The sequence below is a fragment of the Lagopus leucura genome, unplaced genomic scaffold (assembly GCF_019238085.1).
Source record: "Lagopus leucura isolate 7727_CA_CO unplaced genomic scaffold, USGS_WTPT01 Super-Scaffold_810, whole genome shotgun sequence".
Taxonomy (NCBI): domain Eukaryota; kingdom Metazoa; phylum Chordata; class Aves; order Galliformes; family Phasianidae; genus Lagopus; species Lagopus leucura.
The window spans coordinates 14,657,321-14,680,777 of NW_024962261.1; the positions used below are offsets into that span (position 1 = coordinate 14,657,321).

Sequence of the window (23,457 nt, forward strand, 5' to 3'; positions counted from 1 at the left end):
GTGTCCGGGCGGTGCCAGACGCGAAGGCCGTCGGTGGCTTTGCTAGCTGAGGGAGCGGCAGTCCGGCGCTTCACCATGACGGCGGCCATGAGACAGCGCTTCGACCGCTTCCTGCACGAGAAGAATTGCATGACCGCCGTACTCGAGCGGATCGAGAGCAAGACCGGCGTCGACCGCACCTACATCGCCATCGGTTAGCGGGGGCCGTCCCGAAGCGGGGGCTGGGCCGGGGGCCTCGCGGGTGGCCGCGGGGGCGGCGGGCGGAGCGGCGTCCGTCGGCGGGCTCGGCCGCGCCCTGCCCGCTCTTTTCCCTGCTTCCCCGGCCTCGCCGCCCGTCCTGGGCCGTGCCATGTACCCCTTCAGCGCCGCAGGTGAGGGCTGCGCCGCCCGGCGCTCCCCGCGGCACCTCGCCGCCGGTAACCGCTCCGTGTTCTCTCCCCGCAGCTGTCCTGGGGGCGGTGGCCGTGTACCTGGTGATCGGCTACGGTGCCTCGCTGCTCTGCAACATCATCGGCTTCGGCTATCCCGCCTACGTGTCGTGAGTGCCGGGATCGGGTGGCGGGGAGTGGGGGGGTCGGGGGAGGACGCGGCCGAGTGGGCGCTGGGGAGGTATCCTGTCACCGCGGGTATCGCTGCGGCACTGCTCCAGGTCGTGGCGCGGTGCTGGAAGACCGTGGCCCAAAGACCCGCTGCTGCCTGCCGTCTCTCCTCCCCGTTGACTTTAACGGACGCCGGTGTAGATCCGGGAACGAGCTTTGGTCCCCGTGGCAGATGCCGCGTAACGAGCCGCAGTTGGCGGTTGTCACAACCCTAAACGGCCCGCCCCACAGTGCCGTTTTTCCACTTCGGCCTTGGGCTGTGTCTGCAGTGAGGTTGGACCGATCGCTGCTGAGCTGCTGCGCCCAGCGGGAGGGAGCGGCGCGGCTGCGGCAGCGTCCGCTGAAAACCACGAGGGTATTTTTAGTAGTGCGGTCCCCGTTACGCACAGGGCACCGCTGTGGTGTCAGCGCATGTGCGTTGCAAAGCGCCATGTGTCAGTGGGCAGAGCGTGCAAGGGGGGATGCTTCTACCGCATAGACCATGCATAAGAAAGCTTCAGAGCTCCCCTTAGAAAATACCTTAGTTTTCGAAGGATAGCTGAGGAAAACCTGCTTAGACCTTCTGTCCATAAAAGTAGTCGGTGCTTCTCATTGGCATTGTGTTGTTACGCTATTGGAGCAAAACGGGTTTCCTGTTAGGTGAGATTTCAGCAGAGTGTGCTGCAAAGAACTGTACTAAACAAAACCTTATGTGTGGCTGACTGCATTCACAAAATGGAAGTCCATACCAGCTGTAACATGATGCTGGAAACAGCATTGGCTTTTATCTAACTCTTGAGTACAGTCAGTCGCTCTAAAAAATGTGTTACCTGGCCATTGCCTTTGGGGCAATTGAAACCATATTGCTTTTCCTTCCCCTTTTTGTTGTATAGGTGGGAGGCTTAGAGTTAGACTTCTACAAGTTTAAAACTGTCTTATGGCTACAGTGTGCCTAGCTGAGTGAGGCTTTTCTGAATACTGTCATTGATGGGCACTAATTTTGGAGTTTACAGACCAAGAATTGCTCTTTTTGTTAGGTGGTTTATAGGTTTAAAAGTTTTTTTTTCCCCCAATTTTTGTCCTCCCTGAAAGTTTTTTCCCCCAATGAAAGTGAAAACATAGGTATTAAGGCAGCAAAACCTCTACGTAGTTGCATGGGATTTACACTGGTGTACTGTCTCATGCTTGAGTTAGGCCACTGTCAAATTTCTTTAATTCCTTTCTGAACATAGAGTTTTACACTTTTTTTTTTTTATTAGTTCGGTATTAGATTTTAAATCTGCCCATATGCAACTGCAGTGAAACTGATAATAAAGCTCCTAGCGCTGTGGAGGCAGGCAGCAGCAAATCAGATATGAATAGTGGCTTGTTTCCTATCCTTTTTTTTTTTTTTTTCTTTTTCCTTCCAGACCTTGAAAATTTTGAGTTTGTCTTTCTGTAGAATGTTTATCCTTCTGGCAGCAGGAAGGCAGTTTTCAGTGCATTTTAGTGAGAAATTACATTTGCAGTGTTGGTGTTTTGTTTTGTTCTTTTAATTAATGGGTGCACTTGCCCTTGACTTTGCCTATAAATTGTAATTAAAGTAAGTTAAAAAAAAAAAGTCTGAACAGCATGCACATGAATACAATGCCTGTTCTGGCTTTTCAAGTCACACTCAGTTAATGTTTTCTCTTTGTGTATTTTATTAATGTGGAAACAGTTTTAGGAGTAAATTATAATCTGGAATAATAAGCTAATTTGTGAACCACACTGCAACATGCAGGACTTTTCAGTGGCAGCCTGTGGAGAGAGATACTAGCCCTTTCAGTAGTCTGCTGATAAGATAGGTGTCTTTCCCAAGCGCAGAGCTGGTGTTTTACATTTCCTGTATTCACTGCTCTGCTCACAGAGCCAGCAGTCCGGCAAGGATGCGGAGGAGACCTGGCGGGGTTGTGGGTCAGTCTGAAGAGATCACACTTTTCCTTTCCACTGCCTTGATCTGGTACTGCAGTTAGGGTGCTGCTGACTCCTGTCCCCTGTGCTCTTGGACCTAATGCACAAAGCACTGGCTAGGGTGGTTTCTTTATTCCTTGCTTCTATTCGCTTTTGAAATGACAACTGAAAAGCTGTGAAATGGCAATACTAAGTGAGATTTGCTTCATAACGCTGGGCAGGAAACAGTTTTCATCTGAAAACATGAATGTGTCTTTTGCTGTGGTGGTAGGTTAACTCAGGCTGGTCACCAAGTGCCTCCCACACTACTTTCACTCTATGAGACAAGACAGGAGAAAAAAAGATGAAAAATCATGGGTTGAGCTGCAGACAGGGAGATCACCAGTTACACTAATTGTCATCATGGAAAAAACAGGCTTGACTTTGTGAAGGTGATTAATTTAATTAATTGCCAGTTAGTAACAGAGTAGAATAATGAGAAGTTTAAAAACAAAAGAAACCTAAAGCCAGCTTGCCCCCGGTAACCCATTCAACCCCTTCTTCCCAGGTTTAGCTTCATTCGTGATTCAGCTACTTCATCCTATCCCTCTGAGCTGCACAGTGAGATGGGGAATAGAGATTGCAGTCAGTCCCCAGTGCTTCATCTCTGCCACTCCTTCCTCCTCACTCTGCCCTGCTCCATTGTGGGGTCCTTCCCATGGAGCACAGTTCTTCCTGAACTGATCCTGCCTGGGTCCCTCACCATTCTTCAGTTCCCACAAGACCTCTTGCTTCACTGCGGGCTGCAGCTCTGGCCCAGGTGCTCATGTGGGGTTGTCCATGGGCTGTGTATCCTCCAGGCCTCATCTCTTCTACACTGTGGGCTCCTCTGTGGCTGCATGAGAAAATCTGCTCCACGTGGTGCCCATGAGCTGCAGAGGAACATCAGGACCTGAGGACCAGAGGAACAGGGGACCTGATCCAGGTCTATAAATATCTAAGGTGTGGGGGGCAGAATGGCGAGGCCGGACTCTTTTCAGTGGTGAGTGGAGACAGGACAAGGGGAAACGGCTGGAAACTGCAGCATAGGAAGTTCTGCACAAATGTGCGCAAGAACTTCTTTACAGTGAGGTGACGGAGCACTGGAACAGGCTGCCCAGGGAGGTGGTGGAGTCTCCTTCTCTGGAGATGTTCAAAACCTGCCTGGATGCCTACCTGTGCAACCTGGTGTAGGGAACCTGCTTTGGCAGGGGGGTTGGACTCAATGATCTCTGGAGGTCCCTTCCAACCCCTACAATTCTGTGATTCTGTGATTCTGTGATACTCGTTCACAGGTATCTCCTGGGCTGCAGGGGGCTGCTGCTCCGCACCTGGAGCTGCTCCTGCCTTCTTCCTGCACTGACCCAGCTGCCTGCAAGGCCATTTCTTTTCAGTTTCTCACATCTGTCTCTCAGATGCTGTTGTGCAGGAGTTTTCCCCCTCTTACGTCTGCTCTCCTGAAGCACACCCAGCATTGCCCAGGGCTCGGCTCTGACATCACTGCATATCTTTGGAGCAGTGGAGCTCTGTTCTGACATGGGGCATTGCTGGGCTGTGCTCACAGAAGCCCCCCTGCAGCTCCCCCTCAACTGAAACTTTACCGCATAAACTGTACAGCTGTTAAACCTGTGCCTCCTGGAAGAGGTCAGGCCATCATTGGAATGCATTACAGAGTATTAATTTGATGTTTACACAAACATTTCAGCAATGAGTCCACAGCACTGAAGGGGGAAAAGGTTACCTTTCTGTAGTTGATTTGCTGTCTTGACGGTCTTGTGTGAGAGAGATCACCTGCTGTTCTTTTGGCTGCTTAAAACAGCTGACTTCTGATGGGTGACGTGCTAGTCATGTTCCAACTCTCTTTTTGTCAGGATTTTAGTTTTGGATTATCTTACTCATAGTAGTTACTGATCATCTTTTTGTTTTTCTAAAAACAGACCCAGGGATAGAAGCTCAGCTCAGGTCTGCTCACTGGCCTGTATCATGGCTTTGTGCGAGTCTGCATTGTATTCCTACATGAAGGAGTTTCTTCACTGGACACACACAGTCTTCCCTAAAGCCCAGGTCTCTTAGGCCATGCCATCACTGAGGGTCGAACCACAGGTCTCTTAACATGGGCAGAATTAAACAGTAATTTTTCAAGCAGAGATTACCTGACTGTCTTGCAGAAAATCAAACAGTCTGCATTAAAATCACTCATAGAATCTGGTCATTATTCCCTCAAATCCTTTGAAGTGCTTTGTCATAAGGTAATTATTTTTCAGTTGAAATCTAATTTTCACTTGCAGGCTTTTGTGCATGCAGTAGACCAGTTCTTGAAAGTTTACTGAAGAACTTTTTCTGTGTTTAGTGAACTTCAGCTGCACAAGGTGATATTTAGACTAGTGGATGGAAGAAGTGAGTGTTAGCAGTGTCTAAATAACATTGTCAGTGTTTCATTGCTTCTCTAAACTCTCCAGAACTAGCCCATGGTGGTGAACTGCCTCAGAAAAATTAGAGTGCAAGCAGGAAGAAGCTGTGATGACTAAGAGATGTGTGCAGAGGATTTATAAAACTTAGAAGTGCTGTCATGTTTAGTTTAATGAAGGCTAAGATGAAAATAGCTCTGGGCAGTAAAATACCTGAACTTACTGCTGGTGTCTTCAAGGAAGAAGAACTATCACTGCCCTTTCTGCTTTGGCTGATTTTACCCTGTTACTTCAGTTTAGCTTTCTTACTGTATAAGTGCTTCTTATGGTGTATTAGGAACAGAAAATGATGTAGGCATGGCAGAGAGGTGCAAATTTGCAGTTCGTTGTTGATTTAAGTATTGTCGTGAATCCTGAGCCTGTTTCCTCCTTCCTTTGTTTCTGTACTACTGAATCAGGAACTGTGCTTGTTTAGTCAAAAGTGCTTAGAAAATGTGAAATTGTTCATGTATTTCTTGAGGGCTAAGGACACCCAATGTGCTTTCCATCATATTTTCAAAGAATGCTTACTTTTTACTGAACAGAAAATTCTGCATAGCAGATTAACGTTTGCAGTCAGTTATGTTAGTCAGTCAATTATGTTAGTTAGTTATGTTAGTCAGTCAATTATGCTGTTGCTTTACAAAACTGAGTTAAGGGAGCTGATGTATCTTACGAGATATTCAATGCTCAGCACAAAGATAAGCAGAAATCTGTTTGTTTTTAGCTCTCTCCTTTCTCAGTCCTCTCCCATGGAGCTTCAAACTCCAGAAAGTGTATTTTAACCTTTTCATTTTTGTTCTGTTCAGTCAGTTCCCCCAAACATACTTTTTATCTGATTTTAGAGTGCCAAGTTTAAAATAAAGGCTGTGTATCTGCTGAATGGACAAGCATTCTAGAGATAGCGGGTGTTTACATGTAGGAGTGATTCTAGTACTACAAACTATGTAGGAAAATGATAATTTATCTTCTATGTATTAAGTTTAGATTAAAAAGTAAATGACCTCTGTTCTACAGATGGCCTTGTGATCTGAGTTAAGCTCATTGGAAGGTTATTTCTAGTTTATAACTGAGGTAGACAGTGTTTTAAGGGAATACAACTGTGCTAGAGATAGAAGTGAAGGCGTTTTACCAGTCATTTTCTTAGTCTATTGGCACTGCAGAAGTGCACTTTGCATGCATTGTTCTTCCTACTATTTCCAGCAATTGGGTTGATGGAGAAACAGTAGAGTTGGAAAGTGAGATTAAAAAATACGGATTATTGTTAGTTGCTGTTGGTGTTTTCCTGCTCCATCTCTTGTGGTCATGTGTTCCAGTTGTGTTGTAAAAGTCTTTCCCCACAGCTGAGGCTGGCAAGGAGAGGTGACCATACCTTGCCACCCCAGTAGGAAGAGAGCTCCTTGTCTTTGAGCATACACTGAGCAAGATGTACAATTTTTGAAAAAAAATTGGAAAAGAAATGACAAATTACATAGCTTAGGAACCTGTGCTGTACTCAGAAAGGAAATAAAAGGATTTGCAGAGACCTGAACTCAAATGCTAGTTATCTGGATGTTTTAATTTGAGTCCCTTTCCTGCTCCCTGATGAATCATTTTCTAAAAATTACTTTCAGTAATTAAAACCATAGGACTTTCGTAACTTGCTTTGGAACTGAAAAAATGAGTTGCACTGTGACAACAGGACAACAACATTTTGCTGTCTGAAACTGTTAACTGCTTCAAGAATCAAGTCGGAAAACACTGCATCGTTTTGTGCTTAGTTGCCTGTTTGTATAATTTAAGGCCATATTGTATTTAGTTTGTCAATTCACAGTAAACAGAACTGAAAATTGATATTAGAGCTGTAACAAAATTATGCTTGAAATGAAGTCTTCGCAGTGCAGCACATATTGACAAGAAGGTGAAGCTTTTATTCCTTCTGTGTGACTGTAAGCACACAGCAGAGGCCCGCTTCTGTGAGTAACAGCAGCCTTGTTTGATCTCTGCACCTGTACCCTACAGCTATGGGGAAATGATTAAAGAATAAGTAATTTTTTTTTTTTTCTGCAAACAAAATTCTCTGTCACCAGTACAGAGAGTGCCGGCAGCATTGCACCTTTGACTGTAGAAAGTGGCATCCTTTGGTGTAAAGACAGCATGGCTGTACCATGCAGGTAGGATTTGGTTTTTCGGTATGCTTCCTGGCTGCACTTGTTTTTCTTGTCACATGAACTTGAGGAAACAACTATCCGAAGGTCTCCTGTGACACAAACTGAAATTGGTCAGAGTCTAACTGCTAACATGGACAAGTGCAGCCAGCAGTAAAACTAGTAAAGTTTATTCAGAGGCTGCAAGATGAGCTCTGCAATGTGACTGCCCTTGCCTGTGCTAAGGATGACAGTGGAGTGAATTCTTGCAGAGAAGGTATGTGGACAGCTTCCATAGGAACTGGTGATGGGATCTGCTGGAACTTCTACTGTACAGTGTGCCAGCTTTGTCTACCCTGCATGCAGAACTACAGAAACCTATTGCAGGCGACCTGCTGTTATCAGCGGTTGGACTAGAAGATCACCTGAGATTCCTTCCAAGCCCTACTATTTGGTAATTCAGTGAAAGGCAATCCTTTCACCATGCAACACATGAATCAAGAATCAAAACCAAAGGGTCTGTTTAATTTCAGCTACAGTTTTAGAACAACTAGCAGCAGTTGTTGTCAGGCTAGATCAAGGCCCTGGTGTGCGTCAATCCCATCCAAAAAGAGCCTGTGGATGTTGTAGTGAGGGGAGCTGTTTTTAACCTCAGTCAGAACTGAGAAACTGATTTGTCATGTGGCCCTAGAGATAGTAGTTCCAAAAGAGAGCGATGAAATGACAGAACTGCTGTCTTTTAGCATTAACTGAAATTTATGCTCAGTTAATGTAATCTGTAGGACTCTCCTCAAAGATAAGCAGGTGGCTTCTGTTCCATTTGTTGCCTCTTTCCACTTCCATTAGAGAAAGGAAGGTAGAACACTTTGTACTGCAGTTGATTTTTGCCTCCATTTGGCGTTCCCTCCCAAAGATACTGTCTTTGCGTGGACAACAAATACTTGCTATGCTACTTGAGTTTGCTGCCACCTTCTGGATACACAGGATTATGAGAGGGGAGGTGGTAAGCTTGCACTTTGACATATGTTGCTGAATATTTGGCAGGAAGTCATTTTCAGTACCCGTGATTGCTTTATTTGTGAAGACAGGGAGGATGAGGAAGGGTTGGAGATAGAAGGCTTCTGGCTGGTGAATGAAAATGGAGATGGTAAAATGGTAAAGCAGATTAAAACGCACAGGTGCAGGCTTCTTTGAAGAGTGAGCAGGTTGCTCAGAGGCAGCCTGCTAAGGTGAGTCTGAAATGAGGATGGCAGGGAGGCACAAACTTAAGAAGTCTGTGTTATAAGAGCATGTTGATCCAACAGAGGTTTCTGCATAGCTAAAAGTAAATTAGTATTAAATCCCTGCAACTGCTGTAAAGAGTTGAGATGGACTGGTAAATGTAAGCTGTTGAAATACAATGAATTTCATATTTCTTCTGAAGTTAAACAAAAACATGTTAAGCTTAGCTATGGGAGTCGCAGATGTGCCTGTCTACTCACCAGTGTAGTGCTGATAAGAAACCTGATGGATTTATGCACAGAATAGTTTACTTCTGCAAAGCCTTTGACGTGGTCCGTCACCACATCCTTCTCTCTAAATTGGAGGCATATGGATTTGAAGGATGGACTGTTAGATTAACAATAGGTTGGCTGGTTTCAGTCAAGGGGTTGCAATCAATGATTCTGTGTCAGGGTGGAGGCCCGGTCACTAGCGGTGTCTTTCAGGGGCTATTCTTGGGACCGGTGCTCTTCAACATCTTTATCAGTGACATGGACAATGGCATCGAGTGCACCCTCCGCAAGTTTGGAGATGACACCAAGCTGAGCGGCGTGGTCGATATGTGGGAGGGAAGGGATGCTATCCTGAGGGACCTGGATATGCTGGAGAAGAAGTGAGCCCATGTGAACCCAGTGAGGTTCCACAAGGCCAAGTGCAAGGTGTTGCATTTGGGCCAGGGCAATCCCAGGTGTTCAGACAGGCTGGGAGAAGATCTCCTTGAGAGCAGCCCTGCAGAGAAGGACTTGGGGATCCAGGTGGACAAGAAGCTGGACATGAGCCAGCAGAGTGCGCTTGCAGCCCACAAGGCCAACTGTGTTCTGGGCTGCATTAAAAGAGGAGTGGCCAGCAGGGAGAGGGAGGTGATTGCCCCCTTCTACTCAGCTCTTGTGAGGCCCCATCTGCAGCACTGCGTCCAGGCCTGGGCATCCTGGACAAGAAAGATGCAGAGTTCTTGGAGCGAGTCCAGAGAAGGACCACTAAGATGACCAGAGGGCTGAAGCACCTCCACTATGAAGAAAGGATGAAGGAACTGGGCTTGATTAGCTTGGAGAAGAGAAGGCTCTGGGGGGACCTCATTGTGGCCTTCCAGTACTTGAAAGGTGCATATAAACAGAAGAGAGAATGCCTGTTTACAAGGGTAGATAGTGATAGAACGAGGGGAAATGGTTTTAAACTGAGGCAGGGGAGGTTTATTCCTTCCTAATAAGGAGGAATTTTTTTCACTCAGAGGATAACGAAGCACTGGAGCAAGTTGCCCAAAGAGCTTGTGGATGCCCCATCCCTGGGGGCATTCAAGGCCAGACTGGATGTGGTCTGGGCAGCCTGGTCTGGTGGTTGGTGACTCTGCACATAGCAGGGGTTTGAAACTAGATGATCATTGTGGTCCTTTTCAACCCAGACCATTCTGTGATTCTATGATTCTTCCCAAACTATGGCATGAGCACCTGGCTTACTTTGCATTTGGCAATGCAGTGGGGTTATTAAATATACTATATTGATGGATACACGGTTTACTAAGCACGAGACTTCTTGCTTATACTTGTGACTTTTGTGTCTTTTGTCAAAAACTTGTAACTTGATTTATACAAGAGGAACCAGGTGTACCTTGTAAACTGCCGAGTTTTGTGTGATCACATGACACTAGCATAATATATTTCAGCATTTCTTTCTTGATTTCTGGCTTACGCATCTTACTAGCTGGACAGAGTTTGAGGGGGGAAAAAAAAGGCAACTGCTCATTTGGTAAAATCATGATACACTGATCCTGTGAGTAATGTATGCATGAATTAACTCCAAGAATGATTTCCTCTGCCAGATCTAATTCCCAAGTCTAATTCTGAGTGACTAACAGCCTCTTCCTGAAAAAGAGGTGGTAGTTATCAAAATGAGTCAGAACCTTTAAGTGAAGGAGCTCAACTTGGCAAATTACAAACATTGGACTTGGTACAGTTAAATGCTAGGCTTGGTCCAGTTGAACAGATTTTGTCAGGCAGTTAAAATTGACCTGAGGTCCTGAGACTGCAGCTACACAGCTATGGTGAACACAGAGCTGCAGGAGATAGCGACATCCTCAGCTCTTCCCCACTGTCATTACCTGTTATCTGGGCTACCACTTAACAAATACAGCTAAAAATTAAGCTTTTATTGTGCTCCCCCTCTGTCTACTCAGGTTGCAGTGCTGGCTTGTGGCTGGGTATATTCAGGGCTGGACAAATCCCTAGCTTTAAGTTGTGCTGCACGCTGTCATGGTGACTGCTGCTACTTCCTACATGCCCTACCTACTGTGAATAATTGTGTAAAGCTCTATTTGAAGCCCTCCACAATTAGTGTAAAAGCACTATATAAAGTCCTTTGTGATGTCTGATTGTTCCATGTGACTACCATAGAATTTAGTAAAATCAGTATTAGAAAAAACTTTCAAAAAAGTACCAGAATACCTTTTCTTTGTTTAAATTTGAAACCATAGGTTTTGAATGTGCCTTCCTTTGTTACGAGATCTTAATGTTATATGCTACTGAGATTTTTGTACACTTGCTCTTGCATGGTACACATAATGATTACAGGAAGGCTGTTCTAAAGTTGACTGAGCTGACAATGCCTTGTGATCTGTATATTTGATCTGATTGATGGAGATTCCTAGATGAGGATCATACTGACTACTTCAAGATCTAACATGAAGAAAAGGACAAAAATGAATTCTTGAATAAGAAGTATTACAGGGATGTTCTACTGTGGATTTGCATTGCCAGTCTGAAGGACTTATTTTTCATTCTGAAGCAGAATGCACATCAAATACTTGTTTTTTCTTTTTTTTTTTTTCCCTAACAGATGCAATTTCTGTTCTTCCTTCTGAGCTGATAGTGCAGGTTGTTGTCACCTTCTTGGTGTGGCAGCTGTCTGTCTGTTGAGGTTGTCCCATCACAGAAGGGAAGCATGCTATTTCCTACAGTGTGCAAGAAAGCACTGCATGTGGACTTAATGCTGTGTGTCCACTGATGTGACCAGAGCAGTTCTTGACTACTTGTGGTATTGCTGCATGTGACAGTCTGTCCATGGCAGTGTCTGATTCAGGTACTCCTTTGTCACTGATGGACAGAATCCTTAATCTCTGGATATCTAAGCACTACTAGGAGGAAGACTGGCAAAACTGAGGTCTCACATATTGCACATAAGCTGAAGTGAAAATAACAATCAACATCGACTGAGAACTTGACTGTTGGCTTGGCCAGCAGGTGGCCTTTCTCTGCCAGTGATTGATGTTCCTGTCATTGATGGTCCAGTGATTGCTGTGCTTAAAGTTGTAGTCATCATTCTTTATATTGGCAGCATTCGTTATAATTAGAGTGGCTGAAGGTTATTATTATTTTTAATATTATTTCAGTGTTACATCCTTGGGAGTAGTGTTTTCACATATCTTACTGTAATGCTGTCAGGGCTGGCTGTTCATAATTCTAAAAACTTCCTTTTTTTTCTGTAGTATTTGGAGGTTCACAGCTTTGCAGTTAAACTGAAACTTGCAGGATTGGCAGCGCTTCCTTTTTTGTGCTAGTGGAACTTACAAGTGAGATCAGGAATACTTTGCAACAAAGGCTGCCATTTCATCAGATTTTTGGATGAGTAAGTATATCTTAGACAGGAGCAAATGCAGATGTTTCATGAATATCCCCGCAAAGCTGTAATACTCCAGAAATAATTAATACCTGATGGAGGGGGAAAACTCATGTCTGATACTCTGGTTTGCTTGTTAATTGTAGCCGTTCTTGAGAATTTGTATGAGGATAGTCAGTGTGCTCCCTGTGATTTGACTGGGCAAGATACCAGCGTAAGGAGCTGCAGCAGCTGCCGGTGAACATCCAAATGGAGTGTACCCATTTTTGGAGGTCTTCCAAGATACACATTCTTGCAGGAGAGAGAAGAATCTAAAGCATACCATAGTAACAGTGATATGTCATCTGCCTTTTGCCACAGAATTGGAGGTTCTGATTATGAAAACTGACGATCACAACTGCTAAGATGATTTTACTGATGGTAGCAGAATTTGAACAGTCTCTCCTTAAGTCTGTGGATGGCTTCAGGGAGCAAATGGAGAACAGCAGGGCTGAGAGCAGTTTCACTGCAGTGTCCTCCCACAAATACTGAGCAAGCATGCTTCTTGTGGTAAAATAGCCTTCCTCAGAGTACTGCTGGTGCAGAACTTCCAGCACAATGGGAAGCATTCATGCACTGAAGTCCATCAGCAAGTTTTCCTACACAATGTACTGTGTGCAGGCACTTGCCGAAGTTTCTGCATCTCCTCCACCTGACCTTTTGTTCATCTCTCGATTTCCCTGCTACTTGCGTGTACTTTTTCATACCTTAAGACGAGCCTGCATAGAAGCCTTCTCCTTTAACTCTGCTGTTTTTTCATACCACCTTAACTGGTTGCAATGGGTTAATGGAGCTGCAGGCTAGCCAACCTGAGCACTTAAATTGGCACTGCCTGAGGGCAGGCTGTGAGGCTGCTGCTCCCCGGTGCTGATTTTGGAGGCAGCAGCAAGCACTCCTCCTGCTGTCCACGTTCAGAAAACTGTCCTTCTGGCTGTGCTGTGTTCAGCTACAACCCCTGCTGTGCACGAGGTAGGACAAGGGCTGCTCCAGCCACAAACTGGTGGAAACAGTGCATACATTAAGCCTCAAGATTTCGTGTTGTATTTCAGGGTAATCCAGTACAGTAGCTGTGCCAGTGCTGTCTGCATGCAGTGGGCTCACAGTGCATTTGCTAAAACATAAGGCTTATCACATGGCCTTTCCGTCTTCAGATACAGAACTAGGAAGTGACACAGTCTGAAGGGTTTGCCCAGAAGAGGTACTCACAGACAGACACCTCTTTGCAGCTTGTAAATCTTCTAAAGTCACAAAGTTTTATTTCCTATGAAAAAGTCAGAATGAAATTTTTGCACCTTTGTAGTGTTGTTTTTTTCAGCTTCCTACTTTAAAACAGTGAAAATTCAAATTGTGTTTTCTTCTGGCAGCTGGAGAACAAAAAGCCAGTTAGCTGTAAGCAGGAAGCCCCAGACTTTAATGAGGCTTCTGTTCCTAATATAGGAACTTGCATCACAATTTGCGAGTCCTGCAGGAGTGGGTTTACAGAGCAGAACAGCTGAGGATGCAGCTGTGGTCCTCACCACATATCAGAGGAGGTTGCCTTATGCTGCCTCTACGCATCCACGGGCTCACTTGTAATTACATGTTGCAATCTGGTGCATATAGTTAATGAATAAAAATATTTGAGATTCACTTCACAATTCTGAATGAAGTTTAAAATTTTAATCTAGATACTGTTTGCAGTGGCAGGTAACAGTTCGTTATGATTCATCCCAGTGAGAATGACTCTGCAAAGCAGCATTCAGAATGCTGCTTATTAGAGATAGCAGTGCAAGGAAATAGAGTGCAGTGCAGACAACCTCACGTTCCTGTGGATGCCTGAACCCTGAGCTGCAGCATTGAACATCCGTATGGTGCACTCAGTTCAGACCCCATCCTTGAACCTCATTTTGGATGTGGTTGAGGCAGATGCATGGTGTTATTGCTGCCTGTAGGCTCTTTTGTTATCATTAGCTGGGGAAGTTTATCCTGCACCCATGGAATGTGTGGAGCACAGGGTTGGGTATGCTGAGGTTGGCTGTTACATGGGTCATGAACTCCTCCACATACAGTGGTCTTCTGGTCAAGATTGCCCCAGTGCGTTCAGAACTGGTCCTCTCCCCCATGTCCCTCACACTGGTAGGTGATGATATATACATATTTAATTTACTTTCTTTTGTAATCATATAATGAGAAGTAGTTCAAGTTGTGAGCATATTAAAAAGCTTTGCTATTCAGAGATTTTAGGTACACTGAGGATGGGTACGTGTGGCAAAAGTAGGTGATCACAGTACCTTCTAGTGGGATACAAACCCTATGGAACAATAGCAGTTTTGTTTTTTACAAAAAGGGAAAACTAGGTCACTACTTCTGATGACTGGTAACAACTCAGTCTCTATCCAGAAGGATGCCTCTCCTTGGCTGCTAACCTGTAAATGATGCTGAGGAGGGGTGGATCCAGGCTCCACCCCTTCTGATCAAGGTGGATTGCTTGCACCTGAACTCCTGGGTTACCTACGCCTTCCCACTTGGTGCTCAGCCATTCATTCAGGCTGTGACCTGGCAGTTCCACTGCAGGGCTTGCATTTTAGGGTTGTTTTTTTTTTTTTTTAAGAGCATTGTTATTAAATGATGAGTATTCACATATAACTATAGAACTGAGATGTAAAATGTCATCGCTGTAGATGCTATTGATCTGCTCACTCGTTTTGTTTTCCTTACAGAATCAAGGCCATTGAAAGTCCCAATAAAGATGATGACACACAGTGGCTGACTTACTGGGTTGTGTATGGTGTTTTCAGCATAGCAGAATTCTTCTCTGATATCTTTCTGTCCTGGTTTCCTTTCTACTACATGCTGAAGGTATTTCAGTTAATGTACCACCACCCCTCCTAAAATATAGACCTACAACCTAACTACTTTAATGTATTCAAGAATAAATAGATGTCAGCAGTTTCCCTCAGAATGACTTCTGGGTCACATTTTATTTTTAAATGTTGGTTACACTTTAAAAATATTTTATTATATATAAATACACTTTAAAAATAAAAACAGTATGCTGGAAACCTCACAAAGAAATACAGAACTACTTATGTTATTCAGATGAGTTTCAGATGATGTAGTGCTAGCTTTGAAAGCTCTGTCTTTCCATTGCTGGTGATACTGATGTGAAAACAGGAAAACTGAAATACAAACTATACAAATAAGTCCTATTTGCCACAGTTACTGAAAAGTAGCATTACTGTTTTAATTTCAAAGCAGATCACTAAAGTTGCTTATAGTTACTCTGAATTTTAAATGTCTAGTTTGATACTTCTATACATACTTTCAGAGCTCAGGCAAATTTAGTTGTGGCACTTCCTGCATTTGAGTGTTTTGACATTATTTTATATAGCCACTTTGTAGTGTGTATGACGTTGGAACTGAGGACATATAAAGGTGCTTCTGTGATGAAGAGGCATGTAGAATTGTAGTAGGTTTTTTTTGGTTGGGTTTGTTGGTTGTTCCTTTTTTTTTTTTTTTTTTTCTTTCCTTAGCAAATTGTAGTATAAAAGCTCTATATAAACTGTGCAATCCAAAATAATTACCTGGTCTTGCACAGTGTGTATCTGTATCTTTTCATCATGTTGTTTTACCATTGGGATGCAAGCACAGTCTTTCACCTGCAACATGTCAGAGTGAGGAAATAGATATATATCTTAGCTTGATCTAAGTGATGGAAGAACGTAAACCATCGGTTGTGCCACGTAAGTCAGAAGTAGCTAGAGTCTAGTGTTTTGTCAGCTTTTATACTACTTCTGTACCTTAGGATAAAAGAAAAACAGTATATGCAGTCTTGATACACTTTTTACCAGTTCCGTTTTACTGCTACAGCCCACCATCTTCATCAGTATGCATAAAATTATTATATAAAGATTTATCGTGTGAAACAACTGATGTGCATGCTTACAGGCTGTGGCCATACAAAATGGAGTTGATGTAGTGTTTTAAATGAATACACTGAAGTCTGTGGCAGAGTTAGGAGGGCACATTCCCCTAGTCTCCTACTTTTCTACTGATGCAGCTGCTCTTCCTCCTCCTAGTGTGGCTTTCTGCTCTGGTGCATGGCTCCCAGTCCCTCTAATGGAGCAGAGTTCCTCTATCACCGAATCATCCGGCCCTTTTTCCTGAAGCACGAGGCTCAGCTGGACAATGTTGTCAAAGACCTGAAAGACAAGGCTGCAGAGACTGCAGATACCATTGCTAAAGAAGGTGAGTAAATGACCATTCACTGATCACACCATGTAGGAAGAATTTTCCTTTGCAGCTCTAGTCTAAAAGTTAATATTCACCATTTCTGGATTAAAAAAAATCCCTAAAAGATTATTCTGTTGGCTTTAATGAAGAAATTAATTTGTGTGAAGCTATCAAGAGAAGAGAATTCAAGTGAATTTTGCTTTCTAGGGTTAGAGTTACGCTAGAGTAAACACAAGCTGTATGAATATAAGAAACAACTAAATAGGTGCAGTATCTTCCCAATATACATAGCGTTATCAACACTCTCTCTAGGCAGGTGTCTAAACATCCTCACAAGATATCTTGCATAAAAACAGTCATTGTTTCTGTGTATTCTTGCATCTTTTAAAATACTGCCATTTCCAGTACCTGGTACTATAGAAGAGCTGCTACTTGTCCAGTCCTTGAACTGTAGCAAGTGACAACACTTGAAATGAAGGTTTCCTGTCAGTAAGATTTTGTATTTTCCCTTCCTTTGGAAATTGAAGATTTCTGAGCCAATTCTTAACTTAGATTTTTATTTGGTTGAATAACATAAGCCTGGAGTTGTGTAACTTTTGCTTTCGTTGCCTTGCATTGAAAGTTGGACACTTGAAAATATCTGATGGTAATTTTATGAATAAAAGAATGTAAGTAGCTGAAAAAAAAAAATTTTAAATAAATCTTATCTATTAGATACCTGAAAGCACATTATATCTCCTTTATCCCAAACAAAATACACAGTTTGATTTCTTTTTATAAGCTTCTTTTCTTGAATGAACACTACTTAAATGGTCTGCCTTTCTCAACTACTCTTGGAACTTTTGCTGCTTTTGCCTTAAATTATTATTGTTAGATAGGTATCTTAAACATTAATGACCTTCCATGTTGCTTATGTCTCATTTTCTCACTTATTCCTTTTAGTTTATTCTCCAATATATCACTTATTCTTTTGGTAAATACCTGAAGGGAGGGTGCAGAGAGAACTGAGCTAGACTGGTTTCAGTAATGTCCAGTGCCAGGGCATAAACTGGAGCACAGGAGGTTCCCTTTGAAACCAGGAAGCACTGCTGTGCTGTGCTGGTGATGAAGCACTGGCACAGGCTGCCCAGAGAGGTCTTGGAATCCTCCCTAGAGGTCTCCGAAAGCTGACTGGATGTGGTCCTGGGCACCCTGCTCTGGGTTTCCCTGCTGGAGCAGGGGCTGAGCCATATGGACCCAGAGGACCCAGCCAGCCTCAGCCATTCTGTGATTCTGTCATTGTATGATTCTTCCCTGCTTTACCATAAAACGGTTTCCACATTCATACCTTCTTTAAGAAGTAATGCACACAAACACATATTCTAGCATTGTTCCATCCCCATTTCAGCAGTTTGATTGTTGTCTTGCTATAAGCCTGTATGTTCTAAGGACCATCAGCAGCTCTTATTTTCTCAGTAAAATAATTGTAATTCACTTTGTGCTGTTAATTATGCTGCTCCTGGGATCTGGTTTAATTTTGAATAAAATAATAGTTTTTGTAGTTTCATCACTAAAAGCTATTATTTCCTTTTGTAGTGTAACAGGTAAATAATTTATTTCTGCAGCTCATGAACACTGAGTAAGCTGCTTAAGAATGTAGGAGCACTGCTAAGATTAAACTTTTATTTTTCTGCAGCCAAGAAAGCAACAGTGAACTTGCTGGGTGAAGAGAAGAAGAGCACTTAAAACTTTTAACTGGATAAAGCTTCCCAACCACCTTTATTATGAAGCTTGATGTTATGGGGATCTGTGGTATACTTTTAATAATGTTGCCTTGAAAATGTTTTGATATATTAAAGGAATGTGATACAAGTTTGCTTGCTAGTTTGCTGTTGTCTGCATAGAATTAATGCATTTTTATTTAAAAGTAATGCAGTGGGCAGTATCTGAAATTTAATGAAAATATTTTATTAGTCTTCATGGAAAAGTCTTACAGTAATCACCTTCTCCAGTAACATAAATAAAAAGTATATATCTCAGAGCCTCTGCACTTTAGTTGTCTCTTTATGCATGTAATTACTTTCAACATTGACTGTGTTGCATCTAGTAACATGACATTATTTTGCAAGGAAGATATTCATCTGAACAGATTTTCTGGAATATACAGAGAATTACTGAGACAGCTGGTGTAGCAAATTTATTCCTTGCTAGTAAAGTTATGAGTGATGATAGGCATCTCGTGATAGAGACTGTGTAATGTTGCATGTTTCAGTATAACATAATATTTACTACAGTGTTCATTTTCTTGAATGGATAGATACAAAATGTGGGAAGAGTAGTTTTATTCAAGTGATCAAGCTTATATTAGTGTGGGGTTATTTGCCAGACATGGATGCGTTATATTGCAGAAGATAAGCACAAGATGACTAAAGATGGCATGTACTTGCTATCTCTTTCTAAATAAAGTTGTCACCTAAAATTGTAAATGGAGTGCCTCATAATATCACACTCAAAAGCATAAACCATGTTTCATAAGGAGTGCCATTACAAACACTTGTTTCTATGGGCCTTTTGAAGTTTTTACTGTCTTAGGTGTTTGTTGGTCTCCAGAACTGCATTGTTACTGGGTCAGCCTGGAACCTCCCCAGGCTTTTTGTGCGCATTAACATCTGCAGTCTGTTCTGATTGTCCAAGAAAACTTTGTGTGAGCAGTGAAAATTCCAGAGTAGAGATACAGATTTCCTCATGTATCTTCATTTCCTCGTGACCAATTGGTAAGAATGGAGCTAAAATAAAGAAATAAATGCTTTTTCACAATTGATGGCCTTTTTTTTTTTTTTTTTTTTTGGTAAATCTGAAGCTGTACTTAATATTTCACATTACAGTATTTTCAAGAAATACAGAATTACTGAAGTCATGGTTCTCATATCCATGCTGGTATGTCTTCAGAACATGCAGTAGTGCTGTGACTGTTCTTAACTCACAAAACACAGACAAGACAGAAGGCAAACTTGAACTTCTGATGTGATAAGAAGTCATAATCTCTGGTCCTCAATCTTTCTTTAAATTAAATAGTAAACCTTAAAATGGACTCCTGAGGATCTTGGGATTTTCTCTAAGTTGGTGTAGGATTATTCACTAATTTTTCAGGCACAAGAACCATAAATGAGCATGCAGTTTGTCCGCAGATTTAGCTTTAAAATTGAGAAATGCCTATTATAAAAAGCAATGTAATAGTGTCTTAAGAGTATGCATGTAAAACATCAGGCTGTAAAACAATCCCTTACAGCTGTCAAAGAGCAAGATGAACAGGGAAGTATGAGGTCCACTACGCATCATTTTCTGTAGGACAGCATACAGTTTGTCATTCGTTAGAAAAATGAATAGTATTGCAGCTTATGATTTGCCAACATTGTTTTATTATGTGTGGATATGCTGTAGAGAACACATGGTAAAGCAGACTTGTAGCTGTGAGCTACAAAGTTTAACCTACAAATTTGGTGGTTTCATTTCTTGTCCTGTTTTTCAGTCTTTTACCTGCTTAACTTTTTTGTAAGCCATAGTAAATTATAATGTTGTGTTTTAAACGCTGTTACAGAATCACAAAATGGTTGAGGTGGGAAGGAAGTATTTGGGATTATCTAGTCCAACCTCTTTGCATTAGGGTCACATTTTGCCCAGGATCACATCCAGGTGGGTGGTTTTGGTTTCTCCAGTGATAGAGACTCCACAACCTCTCTGGGCAGCTTGTTCCAGTACTTTGTTAAGCTCTCAGTAAATGAGCTTTTCTCTTGTTCAGATGGAACTTTTCATGTTCCAGTTTCATGTTACACAGCTTCTTGCCTGGTACCACAGAAAACAGTCTGATTCCATCCTGGTGATTACCTTCCCTTAGTATATTTGTATACATTAATAAGGTCTCCTCTGAATTTTCTCCAGCTGAGCAGTCTCAGGTCTCAGCCTTTTTTCATAAGGCTTCCAGTCATCCGCTGGACTTTCTCTAGAAGTTTCCTGTCTATTGAACTGAAGGACCCAGAACTGGACACAGCACTCCAGATGTGGCTTCACCAGGGAAAAGCAGAGGGGAAGGATCACTTCCCTCGACCTGCTGACCATGCTGTTTTTAATGCACCCCATGATACCATTGGCCTTGGCCACAAGGGCACACCGCTGGCTCATAGCCAACCTGCTGTCTACCAGGACACGCAGGTCCTTCTCCACAGAGCTCCTTCCCAGCAGGTCAGCCCCTAATCTTTAACACGTGGTTCTTCCTCCCCAGATGCAGGACTCTACACTTGTTCTTACTGAACCTCATTAGGTTCCTCTCTACCCAACTCTTCTTCAATCTGTTTAGGTCTCACTGAATGGTAGCACAGTCCTCTGATGTGTGAGCCACTCCCACAGCTTTGTATTGTCAGCGAACTTGCTGAGGGTGGACTCTACCCCTTCATCCAGCTTACTGATGAAGATGTTGAATGAGACCAGAGCCAGCACTGACCCCTAGGGAACAGTACTAGTAACAGGCCTCTAAATGGACTGCACATCTGATTATAAGCCCTGCTGTTCACCCAGTTTTTAATTCACCTGGCTGCCCACTCATCTAACCTGCATCTTCAGATTTTGTGAGGATGTCAAAAGAGGCAGTGTTGAAAGTCTAGGTAGGGGACACCCGCTGATCTCCCCCAGCTAAGCAGCCAATCATTCTGTCGCAAAAGGCTAGGAGGTTGATTAAGCTTGATTTCCCCTTAGTGAATCCATGCTGACTGCTCCAATCACCTTCTTGTCCTCTATATGCTTAGAGATGACCTTCAAAATAAGCTGTTCCATTATCTTCCCCGAGATGAAAGTGAGGCTGACAGGCCTGTAGTTTCCTGAGTCCTACAGCCCAGTCAACCACATATAGAAGAGTTGCAGTCAGAGTAGTTTAGTTTCACCTCTTGAAATAATTTTAAATAAAGGTACTTAAAATTTTGATTCAGGTTACAAGTTACTTGTCTGAGACCAACAAGGAACTTGCCCTGTGCTGACTCAAACAACTCAAGCAGAACACATTGCAAGAAGGGAAGGCAGAAGGACGGATCGAGCCTTGCAGAGGCAGAGTGGCAACATGCTTTTCTCTACTTCTTCTTACGGACAGCACGTTTCCTCCTGTGGCTGAAAACCATCAGCCTGAGTAACTCCACACACTGAAAAATATTGGTTTGAGCAAATCATTGAAGAGGGTGTGTAATAACTGGAGACCCTTGCTGAAGACTCCTGAAACTTTTAGAACATCTAACTGCAGAGACATGGGGGAGCTGACATCCCAGCGGCAATCTTGGACCATCTGTACTATATAAAAGTGGGCATGCACGTTTATCTTTGTTGACTCACTACCACAGATCAAGACAACACCAGATCTAAGGAATGGCGGAATACTTAATATCTCTCTCTTTTCTTCTCTTTCCTCTAGATCATCTTCTACTCATTTTTCTTCAGCAGCCATTGCCTAAGTTTGCCTTAGAGTAGTTGATAAGGAAAAAACATTCAGGCCAAGTACCCTATCCATAATGCCTGTAATTGCTGTTAGAGTATTACCTAATTTTGCTTCAAAGTAGTTGGTTAATTGTTGTTAGAAAGCTCAATAAACTGTATTGCATTGTTCCTCTGAGTCACTGTCTGACTGTTGCAGGGAGTGCCCTATTCAAGGGATTCCAAAGACTGACCTTCCTTACAAGCTGAGTGGCATGAGGCAGTACTGAATAAGTCATTTCTCTAAAAGCTCTTAAATCTGAGACTTTCCATCACTAACCAAAGCAGATTCAAGACTTCCTTCTCAATTCCTCAAACTAGTCAACATCTTCTACTGTCAGTTCATTGTCATCTTGCGCTCTTGCTTCCCTCTCTTGCTCTTGTCTCTCCACAGAGCAGCAGTAGTAACCTCTGACCACCTCGTTGTTTCTAGTAACAAAACCTTCAGCTGCTTCTGCAGTGTCCATGCTGTTGTTTGTGCCATGTGGCATTCCACTGGGTCAGAGCAACTCCCTCAATACAGAATGGCTTAGGTTGGAAGGGATTTAAAGTTTATTTCTAACCCCCTCTACTGGGCAGGGTTGCCATACCTGTGTGTGTTATCAGAGAGATAATCCAAAGATCATTTGTGTAGGAAGTCATATTAGCAGAAAAAAAATTGAAGATGTTTGTAACAGCCATGCCCAATTACAGCCTCAGAGAGTAAGATTTCCTTTCCAAAGTCATTCTGCTACAGACTGTGTGTGTACTGGTAATCTGACAGTCAAGGGAGTGGCACGTCAAAGTCCACCAGGGCAGCTTTTAGATTTGATACAGTGGCACTGAGAATAAGCATGCACCCTCCTCCATTCAGTGCTGCAATAGAACAACACTTAAAACATCCTCCTAGAGGAAACACAACTGAGCCTCTTGTAAGTTGGGAGCTGCCATGCAGTCTGCTATAAATGCCTAGCAGCAGCAACTTTGAAAAAAGAAAAAAAAAAGGGTAAACTACCACCTATTAAAGCATTTGAATAGAACAAAAAATGAAAAACATAAAATACCTCAAAATACAAGCATGACTAAGTTGAGCAAACATATCATCAATAATAACTTAATGAAATTTCATTACTTTAGACTAGTCAGATATCCAGATGAATTCTGAATGCTGCTTATCTGTAAAATATGAAAAGAAAAATCAGCTTACCTGGCAGACAGATGAAAACAGAATATTGCAACATGAAAATTTTATCAGAATAATCTGATGACTTGTTACCAGTACTCATCTATGAAGCAGTGAAATAACTGTTCTCAAATACTAAGAATTAGAGAAGCCCATGAGGGATTTTTTTTTTAAACTTGAGAGAGGTAGCACTGTGTCTTTTTCATTCTCCTTACATTAAACTATCCCTCATTCAACTTGTTCAGTAATTTCTTCAGTTTCTCCTAGTGACAATTGTTCTGATCAATTAATCTCCAAATAACATCATATCCCTGCCTGCAGACTACATAAATATTTTAAGTTCCCAGACACTGCATGGCCTACACATCTGAAATAAAGCTAGAAAGCGTATTTCATGAACTCTTAAACGACAACCTGAAACAGGATAATACAGTATTCAAAGAAAAAAAAAAGGAAAAAAGTTAAATTGTTCAGTTATCTTAAGCAGTTAAAATACAAACCCTACAGTATGCCTCTGACTTCTTGAAATAAGCTGCAGAGGAAAGGTTAAGAAACAAAATAAAAGTCATCTTCTGACAAAAGGC

General features: G+C 42.6%; 1 protein-coding gene across 2 annotated transcripts; it reads left to right on the forward strand.

Annotated features, from left to right (window-relative positions):
• On the forward strand, positions 1-21,843 carry REEP5 (receptor accessory protein 5). Of its 2 annotated transcripts, none has more exons than XM_042866149.1 (5): positions 1-193; positions 445-538; positions 14,709-14,847; positions 16,068-16,236; positions 21,180-21,843. In XM_042866149.1, exons 1-5 carry the CDS (start codon positions 76-78, stop codon positions 21,197-21,199), a joined length of 540 nt encoding a protein of 179 aa, XP_042722083.1. In that variant the 5' UTR covers positions 1-75; the 3' UTR covers positions 21,200-21,843. The 2 variants fall into 2 exon arrangements, with proteins under 2 accessions (XP_042722083.1, XP_042722082.1); XM_042866148.1 differs by lacking the exon at positions 21,180-21,843 and adding an exon at positions 17,897-18,686 and having other exon boundaries at positions 4-193.
• The last annotated feature ends 1,614 nt before the right edge of the window (positions 21,844-23,457 follow it).

Coding starts and splice junctions, on each gene's coding strand:
- REEP5 (XM_042866148.1), top strand. CDS start 76: ATGACGGCGGCCATGAGACAGCGCTTCGACCGCTTCCTGCACGAGAAG. Junction 194..444: donor CCGCACCTACATCGCCATCG/GTTAGCGGGGGC, acceptor CTCTCCCCGCAG/CTGTCCTGGGGGCGGTGGCC. Junction 539..14,708: donor GGCTATCCCGCCTACGTGTC/GTGAGTGCCGGG, acceptor TTTTCCTTACAG/AATCAAGGCCATTGAAAGTC.